General features: G+C 41.5%; 1 protein-coding gene across 1 annotated transcript; it reads left to right on the top strand.

Annotated features, from left to right (window-relative positions):
• Positions 1-1,242: 1,242 nt before the first annotated feature.
• On the top strand, positions 1,243-13,556 carry ubac2 (UBA domain containing 2). The gene is made up of 10 exons (XM_080450304.1): positions 1,243-1,400; positions 1,986-2,110; positions 2,443-2,562; positions 3,407-3,513; positions 4,541-4,664; positions 5,321-5,368; positions 6,518-6,626; positions 7,724-7,866; positions 9,900-10,064; positions 13,318-13,556. The coding sequence occupies exons 1-10, from the start codon at positions 1,370-1,372 to the stop codon at positions 13,423-13,425; spliced, it is 1,080 nt and encodes a 359-aa protein (XP_080306430.1). The 5' UTR covers positions 1,243-1,369; the 3' UTR covers positions 13,426-13,556.
• Positions 13,557-22,226: the final 8,670 nt, after the last annotated feature.

The raw sequence follows: 22,226 nt of genomic DNA, 5'->3' as shown, positions 1-22,226 counted from the left end.
ACACACATCTTTGCCCGCTTAATCTGATTAGCTTTGATTGAGAACAGGGGCAAAGCAACCTTTTTAGACCTTACCCCTACATCAGTGACAGAGAAGGTCTGAAACACAATTAGCAAGCTGTTCCCGAGCACTGCTTTGCAGTCACATCTGACCACAAACAGCCAAATGAACCTAATGGATGGGAACTAACCAATAGGAAGTTACTCAGTGCTACATCTGTCTGTGGATGATGGGGAAAACGCAAACCCTATTAGACAGCTGTTCACCATATCTTTTCAAATGTAGTCGAACATAATGTCGACGTCTGAACAATCAGCTCGGGAGCAGTTGCAGTTGAGTTTTGAATTTCATCCAGGAATGAAGACACGCACATTGGCCGAGTTCAAAAGAGCTGGCAGCCTTGACCGAGGGCCAAGGTAGGGCTCCACGAGGAATTCTGGGCCTTGACAAGCACGGCACTCACAAGACTAAAGGGCCATATGAATGCCCTTTAAATCTGGACTACAGTATGTGTGGCCCCATCAAGCTTGGGGGCCCCCATTGTAATTAACGCCTTTCCCACTGTTAAAGAATCTGACAGTTTCAAGCCATGGAGCACCCAATGCCTTCTGTTCTAATGCCTACGGTATACCCATGAGCATACATCACCTGTCAAACAAAATGTGCAGGGCCCCACTGGCCATTTTAAAGTCTCTACTGTGTTTGTTCCTTTGCCTCTTGTGCCCAATGACTTAATGAGTATAATAAAGAATTGTTATATTAATGAGAATAAAGAGTTTATAGGCTGGCAGAATTTGTGTCACCTTGTAAATCACTCATAACTCAAGCAGTTATTTGTTGTTGCATTGTCTGTGTTATTTGTTTTTAGTCTGATAACTTTTGAAGTTTATGTGTGACATTGCTATTGCTATTTGTTTCCTTTGTTTTGTTATCTGTGAAGCCCTTTGTAACACAGTTTTACAAATTGCCTCTAACATTTATAATAGTTACAAGATTTCAATGAAAATGTATTTTAAAACTAAAACTTGTATACTGTCTACACAAACGTGCTTTTAAAACTAAAGGATACATCAACCAAATGAAAGACCTTCGAGATAAAGCTGGCCTAAGCAAAGTAGAGTCGAGTACAATACCATTATAGAGTAGCAGCGCCCTCATGCGATACATTTCGGTAGTGCAGAATCCCAGTGTGTTGCGGAAGTGACTTTTGGGCTTCGGGGCTTCCTGTAGTACATAGTTATCCTAGCTGCTGCCTGCCTGTTATTTCTCTCTAAACTTTATTTCAATGTTTTGGACTGAATATCTTCGTGCCTTGGCTTGAATTGATCTCCACACATTGACTGACTATTTATAAAGTCGTCTAGACGTCATGTTTACGACCACCGGCTCTCGGGGCCTGTGTGAGTATAATAATAACGGTGATGATGTCGTTTTTGAAGAGGGACTGTCTGTCCTCCAATGAGCCCAAGCTAGTTCATGTTAGCTCTGCTCTGTCATTCATTTACCAGGAGCTGTGTCTGTGTTTCTGTATACGTATCGCTTTGAAACAATCAGTGAATCAACGCGCAGTCTTGCTTTTTCGGTTTGTTTGTGATTGATTGATTTGAATACTTTATTAACAGTTTGCCCCAAAAAAAAGCACAGAGGTAGAGTTTCATACAAAAGGATGCTAAAGGGATAACCCAAGAAAGCGCTATGGCTTGTTTCCTTTGGGGTCCTGTCCTGTGTATTTAATTAATCGATACGTGTTCGTGAACATGACACCGCCATTGATTTGATAAACGGTAACGTCAAATACGGTTGTCATCTTTAACGTAACGACAGACTGTAGATGTCATGCGTCTGCCCCGCCCATACATACATAGAATTCTATCTCACTCACTCACTCACTCTCACACACACACACACACACACACACAAACAAAAATCTCTCTGGCAGTTTCCATTGCTATGCTAACTATGGTTGTGTTCTATTTCTACCCTAGACAAGGCTCCTCTGTCCAAAGGCCTCCTGTTGGTCCTCAGTGGACTGACTGTGATGCTTACCCTGCTGCCACAGTACCAGGGCCTGTTCACCTACAACCTGCAGGCCATCACACAGCAGCAGCAAGTAGGGCCTGTGTGTGTGTGTGTGTGTGTGTGTGTGTGTGTGTGTGTGTGTGTGTGTGTGTGTGTGTGTGTGTGTGTAAGAATGACATAAATGACCTAACATTATGACACTTATGCATTACGTTTGTTCAGTAACAACAAAAACATGGCATGCACATCTTGTAGAGCATGAATTGAATAAAACTGCATCCGACCAAAACTACATCCCTACTCTGTGGAACAGTGGTGGAGTCCACTACTGTGCCATAGAGGTGTGTGTGTGTGTGTGTGTTTTAACTGTTCTAAATGTATTAATCTAATGAACATTCTGTGATGTTTTGTCCTGTTGTGGAGGTATGGAGGTGGGTGTGTGGCAGGCTCATCTGTCTGGACCTGAAAGACACTTTCTGCAGCAGCCTGCTCATTTACAACTTTCGTATCTTTGAGAGGAGATTTGGTACAAGGAAGTTTGCTGTAAGTACATATATAGATAGAGATGTATGGTTGATTGTTGGTTAGATAATAACTAATATTAGTATGATCTATGAATATGTGATTGATTGATTATTGAATACTTTATTAGACAGAAATGTAAACAGCACGAGGTACAGTCAGACGTTAATTGAGCTAAAAGGATAACACAAAAAAGTCCTGGGGACTTGTTTCCATTGTGGTCCTATGCATTCAAATCATCAACATAGCATAAAAAATACAGTCAACAAATATAAGACACTATATGTACAGAGTAGAAAAATGAAAAAAATATTTTAAAAACTGTAGGCAGTGAATGCAGTCACCTTTCTATGGGAGTTTGGCCTCCTGAAAGATGGATTTTCAGGCCTGTTTTGAAGTCAGTGATCCACATTTTTTAAGGGATAGTGGCAGTGCAGTAGAAAGAGAATTTACCCATGTTTGTTCTATAGGTGGGTGGTACCAGATCGTTGTTGTCGCTCCCTCTAGTATTGTGGGTGTCACTCACTTTGGTGAGGTAGTTAGTCAGGTATGAGGGTATTGACTATCTTTAAAAAAATAATCCCATTTTTAATTGCTTAACCCTGTCTTCTACCCTGAGCCATCCCATACTAGCAAAATGTGTTGGAAATAGGTGGGTCATCGGCCCCATCGAATCAGTTTGTTTTTCCGAGGTCTGAAGCTTAGTCTTTAGTGACATTGAGATGTTCGAGAACCAAGAGGTGCAAGCATAGTCAAAGTGGTATCGAATGAGGGCTCCAGCAAGAGTCGAGAGTTGATTTATTTGTAGTTCTCTGCTATGCCCAGTTTGCTCCTAGCATCTCATATAGCCCCTCCTTTATTCCAGTCTTTCCTTCTGGGGACCTGGGTTTTGTCTGCACTGCTTGACTTCCTTCTGGGTCAGGCGGTCTACTTCCTGTTTGAGTATCGTGTGGAGGAACTGCCTGCAGGACTGTGAGTAGACACTGTCTGTTCTAAGAGCTACACACTAAATATAACTGATGCTCTATTTGAGTGTCTCTCTGTGTTGCTGCTTCTCATGATTCTAGCCATCTAATCAGGGACTTATTTGACCTGTGTGACATCATCCGGTGAATTCAGTTTTGCCTACCTGTGGGTCAGGACCCCAAAGTAGATCGGTTGGTGCTCTGACAGGGTCATAGCATAAATTAAGTTAATGTAGTCCCAATGGCAATAACAAACCACAAGGATATTGCTTCACCGAACAGTGAATAACAGCGTGTCAACTCAATTTTATTTTTATAGAATATTTCATACCAGGTATTGTACTCAATGTGCTTCACATACAGTACTGTCCGGTGGATCCACATCTTCCAACTTTCCATTAGATAGCCATAATTAGATCCCATCTTGATGGGGGGTGTATGGCAGGGTAATAATAATGTTCTACCACAGCAAAACACATTTTTCCTCTTAGCGTATTACTAGATGCATAGCCACTGATTAGCTACTGTAAGTCAGTGGTTCTCAAACTTTTTCATGTCAAGGACCCCCAATTTAATGTAAAATGTATTTGGCTGCGGACCCACTTCTGAAAATATTTTGTACCAGGGACCCCCATACAAGATGTGTGTTGTTAAAATGTTTTAAAAATATTTAAAAAAAAAATTAAGCAGATCTACTGTACAAGCTCACATAACGTTGTGATGTGTCACGTGAGCTTGTAGATTAGCCATTTTCAGAGCCGTAGATGGGTTTAAAGTGGTTAAATTTGATTTTTACGCTATATTAACTAATGTTGCTAGGGACCCCCTGGAACCCCCTCAAGGACCAAGAACCACAGAACAAAGTCATGTTTGTTATGTTGGGATTTTCACATGTATTAATTGCACAAAATAACAGAGATAAAACATACACCTTTTTTTGAACTCGTCAGGGCTGTGAGTTCTTACATCTTTTTTCTCTCTTCTGTCCATCTCCCTGGTGACCTTTGACCCCATCATTCTCTCCCCTCCCTCAGGCTGTCCCCAGTGTACTCTCTGTTTGTGCCTTTCTACCTCTCCATACCCAGGGTGCCAGTCACACAGGTCCTGGGACACATCCCCATCACCAACAAATCTCTGGTCTACGTGGTGGGATTGCAGGTGTGTGTGCGTGTGCATTTGTGTACTAATGCCCCTTTTAGACGACAACACTCTCTAGAGAAAACGGCAAAATAAAATATCAGATGTGCCTTCCGTTTAGACGGTAACGGCGTTATCGGGGGTTGAAACCGCAACGAAGTGAAACCCCCTTCCAGAGTGGAAATCTTTGAAAACGCTGCGCTTCGCGCCTGCGCCAACATTACAGGAAAAACAAGTCCAAAGTCGCTTATAATAATGGCAACCCTGCGTAGAACCACGCTGCATTGGTGTATGTAAACAAACAGTTGTGACAGGAAGTAGAACGTAAGTGGTTCTACACATGCTTGACCGGTCTGTCTGGCAGTGCGTCACCACCACCTGGCATGAACACTACAGCGTTTTCAATCACTGTTGCGTCTCCGTCCAAATGCAGAATAAAAAGTGAGAACGCAACTGGACTTCAACGTTTTCTCTAGAGACCGTTGTCGTCTAAACAAAGCCTAAAGTAGCCCTGTACGGAAGCCTAATATCTCACGTGGTCATGGGGTATTTGGTTTTGCCAAGTTGAGAATCTGCTACACATGCATACTTCAGCATGCATGCCTGCCTGATTGTCTTTCTGTGGCTCTCTGTCTTACATCTTCTCTCTCTTCTCTTCTAATTTTGCTGGGTTCTAGCTGCTGACATCCAGTCCTTTCATGTGGCTGATTGCTCTCAGTGGATTGGTGAGTATCTCAAATCTAATATGTAAGGGATAATGACCAGTGAGGTTCAGTTGCACTTTCCAGTGCAGCTGGTTGATACACTATAGTATTGTGTGTATCCATTGTTAATGCGTTGATATAAAAGATTGTCCAAATACTGATTAAGTCAGAAAATACATGCAGTATATTACTTGAAATGAAGTGTATATAGATCCCTGACCTTTTCCACAGCTGGGAACTTTGCACAACACGTTTAATGTTTTTGTACAAGCTCCCACCCACTGTCTTCTTCACTCACACAACTCGGAAACTGAACAATGTTTTGGTGCATGAACTTTCATCAGGATGATCAGTGTCTATCGTTGTTCACAATAAAAGTGTTGTAATTGCAGTGGGCGGGAGCTTTCAGTTTTTTGTTGTGCACTCATGGTGTTCTCCTACGCACTGGCATATTGCACTTACCCTCTGGTCTACTGTTTGTGTAAAATGAGACGTCTGGGTAAAGTGGTAAAGTTCCTGCCCACCACCATGGAGATGGATTTGATTCCTCCATGGTGCCTCCGGTTCCGGCTGAACACAGTCGGCAGTGTTTGTGGGTGGGAAACTGTTTGGGTAGGGTAATCTCTGTTGCGCACTGGTGACTCCTGCGTGTTAGTTGGGGCACTTGTTCAGCAGGCAGTGGAACTCAGAGCGATGGCATGTTCATCCACGCGTTACGCCCTCCCAATGTATGGAACTCCTCACTGTCACGTGAAAAGAAGCGGCTGGCGACATGTGTATCGTAGGAGCTACATGGTTGTCTACATCCTCCCCAAGACCAAACAGAAGTGGTCAGCAGTGACAGGGACTATACACATGGGGGGAATTGGCATAATGACAAAATAGGGAGAAAAAAGATATAGACAGACACATAATAGAATAGCTGACACCAATAGGCTCTCTGCAACTGTAGTTCCCTTTTCCACAAGGTGGCATAAACATTTCATTTGATTGGCTGCAGCTGCAGATTTGAACCAAATCTGCTGCGGAGCCAATCAAATGACCCTATGGGAAAATGGGAAACTGACCCGGAACAGGAAATGTTTATGCCACCCTCTGGAAAAGGGTCTATACTATAGTCAGTGCATCTGTGCAACCCTTATACTCTGTCTGTTCTTATGTGCTCTTCAGATATCAGGTGTATTGTACCACGGCAACATCTTAAAGATGCAGCATATTGTCTTCATCCCCGCATGGCTTTCCCGTATTGGACGGTTTCTCTTGGAGCCACTTTTCTCAGGTCAGTACCAACTACTTGACAAACTTGCATTCTTTCTGCATATCCTAACCTTTTTTTTTAGCTCTTGACCACTAGCATGCTTTTAACAATTTTCAAGGACCCCATCACGCATAATGAAGATCAAACCTTTAACACTCACTATTTAATTTCAAGCTTTTTTCCAACATTAAGCCCATCTATTCAAAACAATTCTTACATTTGATTGACTATTTTGATACATTTAACAATGGAATACTCCACTGTCAAATATATGGATGTTTAGTCAATTTGTGACATTAGCTGTGTCAAACATTCTCGTCATTCCACTCTGAACATTATGTTTTGCTGTTCGATCCTACAATACCCAGAATTCCCTTTGAATGATTTGTTCTCGAGCTGTTTTTGATGCCAATAGACCATATTCACACGGCGGCCATATTGCCATTAAGTCAATGAAATGCCACCCCAGTTGCCACAGCAACGCAATGTTAAATTCCAAAATGACCGCCGTGTGAATATGGACTATTGCCCCTGGTGGCAGAAGGGAGAACAGCTATAGTATTTAGATGCCTGCATGAGTTCATACAGACAGTGCCTTGAGGGAATGTGGGCAAGCTGTGGTGCTTTCGATAGTCTGCGTGCTTCAGCGATGCAGATAACCTTCATGGACTTACAGTAGCACCATGTACTGATAGATATGGATTGGATTGGATGGATTGACATAAGGTTGAAAACCTTATGTCAATCCATCCAATCCAACAGTGGAGTATTCCAGGTCAGCTGGCCTAAGATCAGGTCCTAGTGGGCCCTTCAGCCCTGTCTCCACACGGAGTCTCCTCCATTATTCTTGATGGGGAGAAAATGTTGAGAGGAATGGACTGTCGGCACTCCTTTTTTTTTAACAACAACAAAGAAAATCAATCAATCTCCAGGGGAAAGAAACATAAGGCTGCTGCTTGCCAAGAGTTGGCTCTTTTAAAAAAGACGCACGTCTTATTTACCCTTGTTAAATTGTGCAACAATCATTCTTCTAATCATTATTACTTGTTTATTTACTTAGTTGTTTATTCATTGTGTGTGCGTGCGTGTGTGTGTGTGTGTGTGCGTGTGTGTGGCAGGGCCCCAGTCCACTACAGAGAGTCCCCTGGGGATGGGAGCCACGCTGGACATTCAGAGACAGCAGAGGATGGACATGCTAGACCAACAGCTGTTGTTGGCCCAGTACAACCAGGCTAGGAGGAACGCAAGGCCCCAGCCACAGGTACACCCTTACAGACACACAAATACAGATACACAACAAACAGCATGGCTAGGAGGGACGGCATGGCCCAGTCACAGGTAAATATAGGAATTCACGCATAAAGGACCACAGGCACCGTAACGGGAGGGGGTGGGGATACTGTCTTGACACTTTCTCTGACACTGTTCTCAGAGTTTTTTTAATGTTATTTTTTTAGCATGTTGTTTCGACAGATGCCAGGTTCATTGTTTACCTGGTATCCTAGTTTCTTTGAGGCACAACATTTTTCTGTTTGCACTCTACTTATGTGACTATTCACCTTGTTTGTTTGTTGACTAGAGTTCATGCTTATTCCAATTCCAATTTTGACTCATCTGCTAAATGACTAAATTGTAAATTGTACCCCTGACTTTTCAATCTTGAGTCAGAGACTCAAACACACACTCACTCACTCATTACATAATTCACACATACATCTCATTTTAAAGGACCACAAGCTGTTAGCTTTAATAGCTTTAATACGTTTTATCCTTTTGACCAAATTGTTAGATATATTCGTCAATAAAGATATCAAAATCAAATCAAATTCAAACTAAATGGACCCTAATTTGGTTCCATTTGTACACGAACACTGAGGATTTTACTGTGAACTCCATCACGTGCCCATGTGTGGACACGCCCACCACTAGTGTCCCCCCACGTCCAATCCGGCGACACTGATGCATATTATTCTGTTTGTGATTGTGTACGAGCCAGTTTGGTGAACATTTATCACTACATGATTGATAGATTTTTTCTTTATTAAAGCTTTCATGACGTTCAGTTTTACCACACATTAAAAGTCTTTGTCATGGTCCTTCAAACGTGTATAGAAAGTTTTAACAAAAAATTCCACTCCATTGATCCATGGCAGGTGTTTTTCTCTCACATTTCTAAAGCCTTTTCAACTGCAATGAAAAAAGAAATCTTTGCCTGCGGGTGTCGCTGGTGAGGGATTTTGCCTGTCAATCATCGCCTCTGCTCCGCCCCCCCCCCCCCCCCCAATGGAAAGGATAGGGGAGGGGAAGGGCGAGGAGGAGAGTGGGCGGGATTAATCGGCTGTGACCTCACTGCCGAAGGGCCAAGCTCAGATTACTTTTCAGCCTAATTATTCAGAAAACCCCAGACCACAGAAAATCCACTGAATGTTCAAAGTTCAGATTTTTTGGGTGTAATTGAGGTCATAAAACCCCCCAAAAAACATAAAAAAGTGAAAATGAATGTCATAGAACATTTAAAGTGTCATGCTTCCAAGGAAGCCCAGCCCATATGGACTCACAGGACACTTGCATTTCATTTGACATAAACAATGAACCGACATAATTCAAGAACAATAAACAAACGACTAACAAACTAAAACACTCAAGCTTCATGCACATGGCAGATTACATAAATACAACTTAAAAATAAATACAACTTAAAATACAACATTTTATACTTTTGGCTACATTGTGAAAGACAAAGGGGTCACGAGGTTGCAAAGCTATGGCCTCTCATGCTAACTTGTTTTTACAGCAACATGAATGCACAAATGCACATCGTCGCTGCCTTTTATGTCCAAAACCCTTTTTTTTTCAGGAAATGGAAGAAAAGAACCTGTGTTCCAATGGATCCAATGTAGTCGTTATTTAGCTCTCGTTAATATCTTTCATTGATTCAATATTTATAAAACCTGCAGACTCACGTAACCACTTCCACATTAAAACGTTTAAAAAATGAGCTTGTAGATGCTAGATTGCTCTTTTGTGTGACTGTGTAGTATGACGTTGGGCATTAATTAAAAAAATAGCAGATATACAAGCTCATAGCGTGGCAGCAAGAGCTTGTTTATCTGCTATTTTTGAATAGCCAAAGTATAAAATAATGGTTATAGCTAGAATCTAAAATGACACGGATGCGTTCCCGGATTGGACGGGTCAAGTAGAAATTTGGACATACAAGGTTTCTGCGTGACGGCAGCGACATGCAAAATTGTCATTGTGGACAGCAACTGATCCTGTGCCTGTGTGTCTTAGGCTGGTCTGTTAGATTGGGCCAGGCTGTTCCCCTCGCTGAGACACAGAGGTCAGAACCGGCCCCCGGCCCAGCCACGCCCCCAGGCTCTTACACACCCCTCCCCCCAGCTGCAGCCACAGCCACAGCCCCCACTACTGGACAACTCTCCTGTCGCAGAAGAGCAGGTGTGTATGCCACGGTTGCAGTTGTACAATGCTTCGCAAATGATGCGTTGTGAGGTTGTAGATCTGCTATTTTCAAAAGATTTGTATACATTTGGAAACTTGTGTAATGGGACATTTTGCATAATGAGTACTTTCTACTTTTGTTTTTTGAGTACATTTTGATACTAATACTTTTGTACTTTTAGTAATTTTTTTATTCCGGACTTTTACTTGTAACAGAGTATTTCTGCATTGAAGTATTGATACTTACGAGCACTTTTTCCACCACTGACTGATAGAATAAAGAACGCTCTCACTTGCTTTCATTGAAAGCAGAGGCCTTTCTTTCTGCCGACATCACGATAATGTGTGCATTTTCCTGCCGTGGCTTAGGTAGGGGTTTTCAATTTAAAGTGTGAAAGGAAAGGTCAAACGGACAGCTGGTCGGGATGATCAACAGCGTAGTGTTTGGTATTATGTAACAAGGTTACTTTCGGTGTCTATTTATTTCTTCTGTATCAAGCGCAAGACATGCTCCTTCCGACGTCCACATTTTTCTTCCCGGAAAGGCAGGTGATGATAACTACATAACGTCATTCAGAATTTCTGATAAAAAGAAATTTGGACGCTCTTGCACCCCCAGGTGTCCTGACTGTCCTGATGTCCTGACAGTCCGTCCGAAACTGTTTTTTTTCTCCGACATAATTCCGACTCCAATTTCGTCTTTACAAACATCTGTCTTCTGAAGTCGGCCTCCTACAAATGTCTGTTCCTTTGCCCAAAGCACCTTTGTTTCTGCATTCATACCTGATGGAGATTATTTAGTGTGCTCTGTTTGTTTTTCTTTTTTTTTCGTGAGCCGGCAGTTTTTTTTTCTCCCCTCCGTTTTTGCTTTTATTTTCTTTCATCTTCTACACAACTAGAACATGTTGGCAGCGATCACACTTTAATAGTAGTCATTACTGCCAGTTTCCATCCTTACGCTTTTGTTTTGTTTTGTTGTTTTTCTTTGTGGGCTCGCTGTTTTTTCTTTTGTCATGGTGCCAGTTTCTTTTGTCATGGTGCCAGTTCCCACCTGATGATGTGTGGGAGTCCGGACTGTTCCAGAGGCCGTACTGAATAACTGCTAGCTTGCATAACTTCACCGTTTTCATCTTCAACTACTCTGACAGTGAGCACACTCATATTGTTTTTCTTCTGTTGCTGGTGGTAGCAACAGAACCCACCTGCCAGGACCCACCTACAATCTTCAGACTAGGACTTAAGTCTAAGATGTACAGGTCATCATCAACGTGTGTGTGTGTGTGTGTGTGTGTGTGTGTGTGTACTACTAGTCTCGCGTGGCCAGACTGTTGCCTCCCACAATTTTCAAATGTTTCCGGTCATACAGTCTGGGACTCGGAAGCTCTGATCCTGATTAGAATATAAACCGGATATGAAGCCTCCTCCCCCCCGTTTCGTCTTTACAGTCGCGCAAATTTATTTTAATATAAATACAAATCATCTAAGTATATTTAGCTTGCTGCTTAGCAGAAATGGAAATAAAATAATAAAATGTAAATATATTTTAAAATATATTTTTGTGAACGGAAGTGCCAGCTTCCTCTCTCGGATTTAGGGAGTTGTAGTTCCAGACTCTATATAGCATTCAGAGATTGTGGAATAGTTGTCTGGCTACGCGAGACTAGTGTACTACTGTATAGTCATACATTCTCCCACCATGCAACAGCACATCCTGGAACAAAACATTTTGAGATGGGGGGTCCGCGGCCAAATACATAATCTAAAAACAAATTCTAAATCCTAACAGTATGTTGCTATATCAGTGGTGCTCCAACTTTTCCATGTCAAGGACCCCCAAAAATGCTATGTATTTGGCCGCGGACCCCCATCTCAAAATATGTTGTTACAGGGACCCCAGAAGCGCGACACTCTGTGCCACGCTATGAGAGATGTACAGATACAATTCTTTCCTTCCCGATAACGATTCCGATACCAACAACTTGTGTATCGGTTCGATACCGCGTACCGATCCGATTCCAGTGTGTAAATTAAAAACAATCTAGGACAGTGGTTCTCAAAGTGGGGTCCAGGGACCCTCTGTGTTCCTTGAGGAGGGGGTTCCAAATTGATCCTTACAGGTCTGTAACTCTTTGAGTGTACAAATGGAACCCATTTGGTTCCATTTGTACACTCACACGAGTTATGGGGTTCGTTGAAATTAAGTTAAGTTTGAGAACTACTGATCTAGGAATATATAAAAAATCCATTAATAATTGTTAAAGTGCAGCTACAAGTTAGTAAAATAATAATGTAAATGGTATAGTAAAAGTATAAAACAGAAGTGCAACATCAACTGAAGCAATCAAAATATATTACTATTATGAAATATCGTCATGTGATAAATGACGTGGTATCGGATCGGCATATATTGACATACTCACCGATAACGATACCAGCATTTTAGGCAGTATCTGCAGCTTTTCCAATACTGGTGTCGGAACAACTACCAGAAATCTTTTGGCTTGAACCATCTGAGGGTCTTGGCATCAAATGCAGAAAACATGTTGCAGTAAGGAAACCCCCCCCCCCCCCCCCCCAAGATGTAGATAATATCTTCTATCAGCACAGCTGTGTGGACGTAGAGAACCTCAAGGGGACGTTCTTGGTGGCAACTTCATCGAGACACTGTGTTGAAGCTCTATCTGATCATTGTTGTTCTTGTTACCCTCCAAAGATGTACACCTAGTGCCTCACTGCTACAGCAGCATGAATGGATTCCTCAGTTTTTTTCAAAGATTTGTTTTTGGCTTTTCTGCCTTTTTATTGATAGTTTTTTAAGTAAAGATAGACAGGAAAGACGGGGAGAGACACACAGCAAAGGTCGTCGGGAACGGCATTAGAGCCTAAGTGCCCGGACCACAAGGCCAGCCGTCCGGTGCATGAATGGATTCTTTCTTTGGAGCTCCTTTCAGTTTCACCATCCATGTTAACATTTCACACAACATACATCACCTTGGTGGAGACTCTCTGTAAAAGAGTATTATTGCCCGCTGCCTAAATTTAACGGCACAAACATCACGCAAAGCTTTGACAATCCGCGAAGCCTATGGGTTAGATTCACCAAAATCACAAATCCCCTTATATGGTCGAATCGGAGGTTTGGATCTCCATATATGGATATAAAAGGGACACTTCCAAAACAAACTTTTCATTGGTTGGGGAGATGTTATGTAAATCTTTCTGTATGTATTTGCTGCTGTGTTTGACTCAGATTGCCAGGTTGGTGGAAATGGGCTTCTCCAGAACGGACGCCCTGGAGGCCCTCCGAGCCTCCAACAATGACATCAACATGGCAACCACCGTCCTCCTGCGACACTGAGCACTTGGTGAGAACACGGACAGAGAGACATATGAGGACGGAGAGATGGAGGAGAGGAGCAGAGCATGAACCACAGAACAGGAGAAGGTGTCAAAGGGAGATGGTCATTGGGGACAAGAGGAAAAAAACAAGGAAAATCATTAAGGTACGGTATGGAACATCTGCGTGGGTAGCACTGCTGAGCAGAGCTCAAGTCCTGAACTGGGCTGGCCTGCTGACACATTGATCACTCCACTGGCCGTGAAGCTCGGAGCAGAAACATCTTGCGTCGTACTGTAGCTTCCTGGTTCGGTATTGCACTGCAAAATGGGCCTCGAGGCTCTGAGCAGTCGACTTAGACTAAACCCATGGTTTACCTGTCGCAGGTGCATCTACTGAAAGAAAGCCTCCCTTGTCATTTTTTGGGGTTGTCATTCACGAGTCAGTGTTCAGTTACAGAGAAAGGGGAAGAATGAAGCTAGAAGCGTTTTTCTCAAGTCTCATCTCCTCACAGATAAAGACATTTAGCCATCTAAGATATATCAACTTTTAATCTAGTCCATTTTTGCCACTATGCTTCTAATCCTAGTATGGCTGCATCGTATTAGGAGACTCGATTGAAACATGGGTGAAAAGATCCAGCAAGGCTACTAAGGCAACAGAGTCCACATGAAAGGACCTTTCCTTTTTAGATGGATCTCAAGTCACCTGAGCAAGGAAACCATTTATATTTGTTTTCTCAAGACAGCAGGAAGGACATGGAATGGAGGGAATAGGGTCTTGTGAACATACTGTAGACATGCAGCATGGGTTAGGGTTACTAACACAGTCAACAGATGCGCTGATTGTAAATTAACCCATGAAGTTATTTTATTTTGTACTTACTTACTTTATTTTCAAGGACAAGACACTCTGCTCTCCTTTTTTGTGTTTTTCTTGTATTGAGACAGACCAACGAAACTGAGAAGGAAGCACAGGATTTGATGCTAGTCCTCATGGACACATTTTGGTCCAGGAAAAGGGACCTTTCCCATTACACACTCTGGACAAGAAGATGACTGTTTTATACTATGATACATAGCTGCTTCTGTTCTGTAACTTCTGTAACTGTATTTTCCGGACAAAATGGGGCCCAAAAACATAGCCTTCCTCGACACACTGTGGGCTCAATAACTTTTAACAGCTATAATTAGGACTCAGATTATTGGAAAGCCAACTGGTTGGGGCCCTGTGTGACCCCTCGAACTTTAGCTCCCTAATAGCCTCTACACACTGTACGATATTTGACCCGATTTGTCTCTCGGGATATTTTTTGGTGATCGCCGAGAAAACCACCGATCTCAGTCCAGGCGAGCGGTTCCCGATAACTTGTACTTTTCTAGAATGTTGGATATTTGGGTTTGTCGGATCCGATGAGAGCCGTGCTACTCCCAATCAGAGCAATTGATAGCGTGAGCGAGCCTGCTCAACTATAGAGGAATAGGGGCTTGCAGACAGAGAGAGAGGTGTGTGTGTGTGTGTGTGTGTGTGTGTGTGTGTGTGTGTGTGTGTGTGTGTGTGTGTGTGTGTGTGTGTGTGTGTGTGTGTGTGTGTGTGTGTGTGTGTGTGTGTGTGTGTGTGTGTGTGTGTGTGTGTGTGTGTGTGTGTGTGTGTGTGTGTGTGTGTGTGTGTGTGTGTCTCTGAACAGTATTGCCAGGTTTTGCGTGAGAAATAAGCAACCAGGTCTATGAAAACTATAGGCTGCATGAGCACTTTAAACCTATATACAAATAAAATAGCCGATCTACAAGCTCACAATGCGTCGCAACTATTTTCAAAGAAAAAAAGCAACATTAAGAAAAAGCCAAATAAGCAACTACACTTTGGAAATAAGCTAAAAAGAAACGCAACCACCAATATTTTTTACAAGCAACTCGCTTATAATAAGCGAACACGGCAACACTGGTTGACTTTTGAAAAGTTTCGTTTCAGAGAGGGGGAGAGAGAGAGAGAGAGAGAGAGAAATACAGAGAAATTGAGAATGATTTAATGTCAATCATTAGCGTCCTGTCTCGGTCTCGCGCATATATCACGGGAGCCTTTCACGTTTTCGTGAGACGTTTGGAATAAAAACAAATGTATGTATTGGGTCGGGATCACATCGTGGTGAAATATCTTGGAATCAGTGAACCGCTGTCGCCGACCAATCAATCGTGCGAGAATCACAACGATATATTTAGCCCGATTTCAAGAGAGAAACTCGTGCAATGTGAAATGCTTAGCGATCTGTTCACTCGCCGACCATTTCAAATGTCGGGCAGTGTGTAGAGGTCTTAACGGAGGCTGGCACAAAGCTGCTTAGGGTAACTTAGGGTACGTGTGCAATCTCAGGGTCAATGGGGTGACTTTCTTCTGCTAATGTTCATAATACTTCCTTTTACCCGCCAACATGTATACCTGGACATGTTTATTTGTACACAGAATAGTCCATCAAAGGAACATATCTCACACATCAGTGGTCTTTCATTATGCACACGTACACACACATACAGTATACACTCACTACAAATGATTTAATTTATTGAATCTGAGGTTGAGCCTTTCCTTTTCCAACACACTTCATCCCGAGTCCAAAAGTCAGATGATATTTATTATGCAATATGAAGACAATAGATAAATATGTGACGACTGCGTACTTGTGTGTGTGTGTGTGTGCGCGTATGTACATAATATAATAGATATACGTGTAAATATATATATACTGTAGATATACAGATATCTATCTATATGAATGTACTGTAGGCTATAGTGTATATACAGACATATAAAGACTTATAGTATGTACTGTATGTATATACAGTATATACGTAGATACCGTATGCAAACACACACATACAGTATCTATAGATACACATACATATATTATATATTTGTTTTGTGTGTGTATATGTATTATCAAAGTAATCTAGCGCACACCAGAAACGTTGTGATTGACTTTATTTAATTCAGATAACATAATTGTGAGTGAACAACACATCCTGGCTTCTTTACGTACGCTCTTCAGAGAGGAGGAAGAGAGAACCTGAGGAAGCCATGATGTGAAACGCATTGTTCACTGGATTACTTCTATATCTACATATATACGTATGTATATCTATGTGTATATAGTGTGTGTATATTAGAGATGCGCGGATGGGTTTTTTTGTCACCCAAATCCGCGTTAACAAGTTCATTATCCATCCGCCATCCACCCGCGGTACTTATATCATCCTATTTATAGATCCGCACCAACCGCACCAAATAATTGTTATTTTCCTGATGTTAGTTTTCTTATAAACAGTGTTACTCACCACTGTCGCGATGCAGTGACTGTATACAATCCACAACCATGGTAACAACAAGCGAACGTCTTCATTAAGTTACTTTCGCTTTCAACCACTTTGTTGCCATGTCGGCTTTTTATAAGCTTTTTATAAGCGACTTTTAATATAATAAACTTTATTTATATAGCACCTTTCATGACATAAATGCAGCTCAAAGTGCTTTACAGAAAAAGAAAGAAAAAGTGAAAACAAAACACAGAGCAAAAACAATGCTCTGTGTTGCGACTTTTGGGCTTGTTTGGCACTTATTGTTTTGGGCTTGTTTTCATAGACCTGGCTACTTATTTCTCTCGCAACCTGGCAACACTGGCTGCTTGCAAAGCAACATGTCGTGAGCGGCTATTTTGTGCCTGGTGTAAAATGACGTAATATTAAAATACTACAAACGCACACACGGTGAAATGTAGTGCTTTTTAAAAGCTATTATAGGCCTATAGATTGATATCATTAATTTAATTCCCGCATTATTTCACCCGCGGTTTATCCAATATGAATTAATAATTATATTTGATTGACCCAAATCCACCCAAACTGCGGTTAACTGCGGCAACCGCGGCTAAAACCGCGATCCGCGCATCTCTAGTGTATATACATATATATATATATGTATATATATATATATATATATATTTATGTTTGTGTATATATATACATCTCCAGGAACATACTTGGAAGTTTCATACAAGAAAAAAGCGTTGCCACACTATATTGATGTCAAAAACAGATGTAAAATTTCTATTTTGTGTACATAAAACTATATGACTACTGAAGTAGTCTATCTGATGCGTATGTATTATAAAGAGTGAGTATAATTAGTTATGTGAGTGTGATGTGAGAGAGGCTGCATGGACAACTCTCTGGACTCTGAGTGAGTCATGATCCACCTGTGGAATAAATCTGACTAAATTATCTTTTATTTTTAAATGGGGGCGGGGCATTGGGAATTGTGAAGTAATGAAAGACAAGTCTATGCTTTTCTGCATTTCATTTACATTGAAGTGAGATCGTTTTTAATTGTGTGTCAATTCTTATGCCTGATTTACAATATAGTTTGTCATACGACACTGTTGCGTGACAGAAATGGCAGATCTAAAAGCTCACAACATGTCGCAATTAAAGCGAGGCATTATGAGCTTGTAGATTTCAGTGCGCAACAGCATTGTATGTGTTAGTCAGGCTTAAATCAGAGTTCTGATGATGCAGGGAAATTAACATTTTGGAAAATAAAAACTGCTATTTTGTCAGAAGGAGCACATTTTTCAACAGGGCTTGAAGTGGTTGTGTGGTGTAACATTTAAATGAGTGGAATGCAATACAATCCATTTTGTAAAAGGGACAAGGAAAGACCATGCATGGTTTTGTTATGTCAAAATGGCAAATAATTATAGCAGTCTATAACAGCAGTCATGCTGGGAAAGCAAGGTGTTAAATTGTGTCTGTGAGAAGAAAATTTAAGAGCATGGAAGCTCATTGCAAATTGACATAAGTAACTAACTTATTATTCATGGGGATGAATTTATATTCAGGATTTCGTCTAGTTTTCCCGTCAGTGTTATAGAGCGGAAATATGATTGTCATAATGCTGTAACTGATTTATTATTCATAGCAATTAAATATATATTCATGATTTCCCATAGTTTTCCCATTGTGTCAATACTGTAGAGAGGAAGTATAATGGGTTGTTGGTCAAAGGATCCCAATTTCCTATCGCATACACTGTCAATAAGATTCATCATATTGTCGCTGTCGAGTGGAAATCTTGTATTTCCAAAACTGTTACTTTTCAGGATATGGGAAAAAAACCTGTGATCCAATGGATCCAATGTAGTTATTAAGCTCTTGTAAATATTTGCCATATTACAACAGTATTGCTCGCCGACTATACTGAACAGAAAATGTGTTGTCTGCAAGCAACAAGTATAACTTAGCCTAAAGCCTCATGTGGTGCAGCTTTTCAACAAATGATGTCATGCGTTGCACACTTCTATGCAACAACTTGTGGTGCACTTTTCTGGTTCATTTCTACACAATGGTGACCTGTATTCTCAATCACAACAGTATAGAAGCCTACGAACCGAAACGCCTGAGTGTACGACATTAGTTTGCATTTTTCAAAGGAACCCTTAAAAATGGAAGCTTGCTGTATCCATTTGAACTGCAGCAAATTGTAGAATGGAAATAAATGTGTTCTTTCATTTCTGCACTCTTGGACACACATCATATTTCAACGTAGTGTAATAGCAAGTCAAGCAAGACAAATATAAGTGAATGATTGGCACCATTTTCTCAACTATATACAGTACATATGAAATGTAAAATTCCAAAGGAACCATGTCCTCTAATGTATACTTACTCTTCCGTTGTTGGGGTCTGTTAGTCGTCTGTCTGTGTAGACTGGAAGGGGTCAGTCTGCTTGAAAACACTATGTATTTAAAACAGGTCCAGTTCATCAGTGTTTAGGTCTGCGCTTTCTCAGTTTGACCTCTCAAGAGGGCCTTGTCAGGGGCCCCCATATCCGCTTGGATTTCTTTAGATGGGTTAAAATTAGATTTGACTGTCTCTGTCTACTGTCACTCCTTATCGTACTTTGCACTGTCATATTTTGTCCAGTCAGACCCTACTCTGTCCTTAAATCTCATACACCACTATACTCATAACAGTCAATGCCAGAATTTTAAAGTTTATAAAAAAAGAAAATGTCAAAGTTAATAGGAAATACAATCGGCATCTCGGACATTCTGTTACGTTTCGACAAAGACTACAGTAAACTGAAAACTGGATGTGCTCGGGAAGCTAAGGTTCGTTCTCAGCTTCTGCAGCTAGATGGAGACATTGAGTGGCGTTTAAATCTCTGCCACACCCACTTGCTCACATTATTCCACTGAGCAGACGACTGCTCTGGAGACGGTCCCTCCAGGGCAGCTTGAATATCAATGTAATGTAGAAATTATGCACATCTTCAAATTGAAGTAGTTCAGAAGCATATGGGTTTGCCAACTGCCTGCCAGCAGCAGCATGTTTTGCCCACCAATACAAAGTAACTGAAACTGAAATGTCCCTCAGTTCACATTTAAACGGAAGAGCACAACGTTTTATTCTTTTATTGATTTTTCAGTTCACAAGAGCGAGTCACACGGGTCCATCTTTTACCGTCTCTTACCGCTGGCTGACTGGTCTCAGCCCAAAGCACTGCCCAGCGGTGCGACTTTTAATGGACTGTTGGATTAAACGGTGACTTAACCCGAAGTGATTTATATCAGCCTTTCCCTGCTGTTTTCTCTTTATGCTTCTGTGTTTTAATTAAAGGCAATAAGAAAAAACCGAATGACAACCCGAGCTCATTAGGAAGATCCTTCTAATCAAGCTACTTTATATGCAGCATTAATCAAACCTTGTTTTGGGGGTAATGGGTGTTCTGGAGCGTAGCGAGGTTGATGTACAGTAAGTGTTCTTTTGTAGTGGGGCAACTTTAATCTTCAACCCATTAAGACCTGAGGCCGATTCTACACAATTGTCTTCTAAAATCCTCACTGTTTTCTGAAAAACGTGTGTTGCTATATCAGTGGTTCTCAAACTTTTTCATGTCAAGGACCCCCAATATATGCATTTGGCCGCCGACCCCCCCCATCTCAAAATATTTTGCTCCATGGACCCCCAGAAGTAAAGTTTGGAGTAAACATTTTTTGCTTTAAAATAATATATATATTTAAGATTTGTCAAAAATTTTCAAAGATCTAAGCAGATCTACAAGCTTGTATATCTGCTGTTTTTTAATAGCTAACGTATAAAATAATGCTTTTTAGCTCAAACTAAAATGACACAGATGCTTTCCCGGTTTTAATGGGTTAAAATGTGTCTTAAGCCAGTGGTCCAGTGAGGTGGTAAATAAACCCCTTTTGACCATACCTGTCCCATGTAATGGAAAAAGTGAAATAATTCAATTGAGAAGAATGGTTACTTTTACGACAAATCTGTAGACCTTACTGTGAGTAAGAATGCTGGTTGACAATATAGCAAATTGGTACACATTATCTCTGTAGTCATGTGATTCCCCCTGGGTTCCTTGGATCATAACTCCCCATATAGGTCATGGCCATTTCCGCCTAGAAAATCTGAGTTTAGTCAAGAGTATCAACAGCTGTGGCTTATACTGTAGGGTTTCTTCCTGTTAACGAGGCTATTAACGTTTACAGTGCAGGCGACTGTGGCCTCGGAAGCCCTGGTGATCGTTGTCTGGCTATTTGTCTTTTGGGGGGAGCTGTCTGTGACTCTATTAACTAAGGCCTGTGTCGTGACTTAAGTGGAACACCCATGTGTTTGTGTGTGTGTGTGTGTGTGTGTGTGTGTGCGGCATTTGTACAATGTGTACATGTATGTGTATATGTATGTATGTACGTACGTACATGTCAGTGTTACAAATTATGCACAGTGCTGTATGATAAAGTGACTTTAACCACTTGAACCCCAGCATCCCTTTTCAGGGCTAAAATTCAGTGAAAATAACAGATCTACAAGCTCACAATGTGTTGCAACGCAACGCATGGTGAGCTTTGTAGATTAGCTATTTTCAGCAAAGACACTTAGTGTAGAGTGAAACAGGAGCTAGGGGGCCTAGTAGAGCCCTTAAAATAAGTACACATGATCGGCACCTTTGTTTTCAATGTTATGAAATGTCCAACCATCAAGTCATTGCAATGAAGATGCAGTATGTTTTATGAAAGTGGAATAATGAAGACGGTGTTTGTGGCCCACGTGAGTGTTCCATCATGTTGTCCTACGTGTGTATATCAGTATCGGTTCACTTCAAACGGCCAGAAGCCAGCATAAGGCATCATCTCTGTCTCTCTCTGTGTCTGTCTCTTTCTGTGTCTCTTTCCCCACGCGATATTCCCTTGCCAGCTCTGTTGCCATGGTGAGTGCATGCCGTTTAGTGAGGTTGCCATGGGGACGGCTCTCATCATGATTTCTGCGTGTTCATTTGTATGCTTCCCACAAGAAGGGACTTTAAAAAACATTAACCGTGCAGGGGAGTGCCCTGTGGGATTGTCTCAAGTGTGTCTACCTTTACCTCCACCACACTGTGGAAACACCATCAGCTATCCCCGTCCCTGTGCATGAGGTAGGATTGGTTATTACCGAATAGTTGAGAGCGGTTTTCCGGTTGTGTAGCCACATGCTTGTTTGTGAGAAATGCCATACGAATTAATGAGCGTTATTAGAACAATGCGGTCTCTTTTCCTTCCTTATTAATGAGACCGTCGCTGTGGTAGGCAAGCATTCCAAACAGCACCCACTGATATGGTAATGGTATGCGAACTGGGTCACTTTAAGATGACAACATCATTTGTTTGCTCGGTTCCTACGAACGATCTGTACGTTCTCTCTAATGTTTGCAGGTTATTGTTGTGTGCGAGGGTCTGTGCATGTATGTGTCCGGAGGCGTTGGAATGAGCGAGCGTT

Source organism: Gymnoscopelus braueri, assembly GCF_963280865.1.
Source record: "Gymnoscopelus braueri genome assembly, chromosome: 14".
NCBI classification, from domain to species: domain Eukaryota; kingdom Metazoa; phylum Chordata; class Actinopteri; order Myctophiformes; family Myctophidae; genus Gymnoscopelus; species Gymnoscopelus braueri.
Note: the sequence above shows the minus strand (reverse complement) of the source record. Positions and strands in the feature narration are given on the sequence as shown.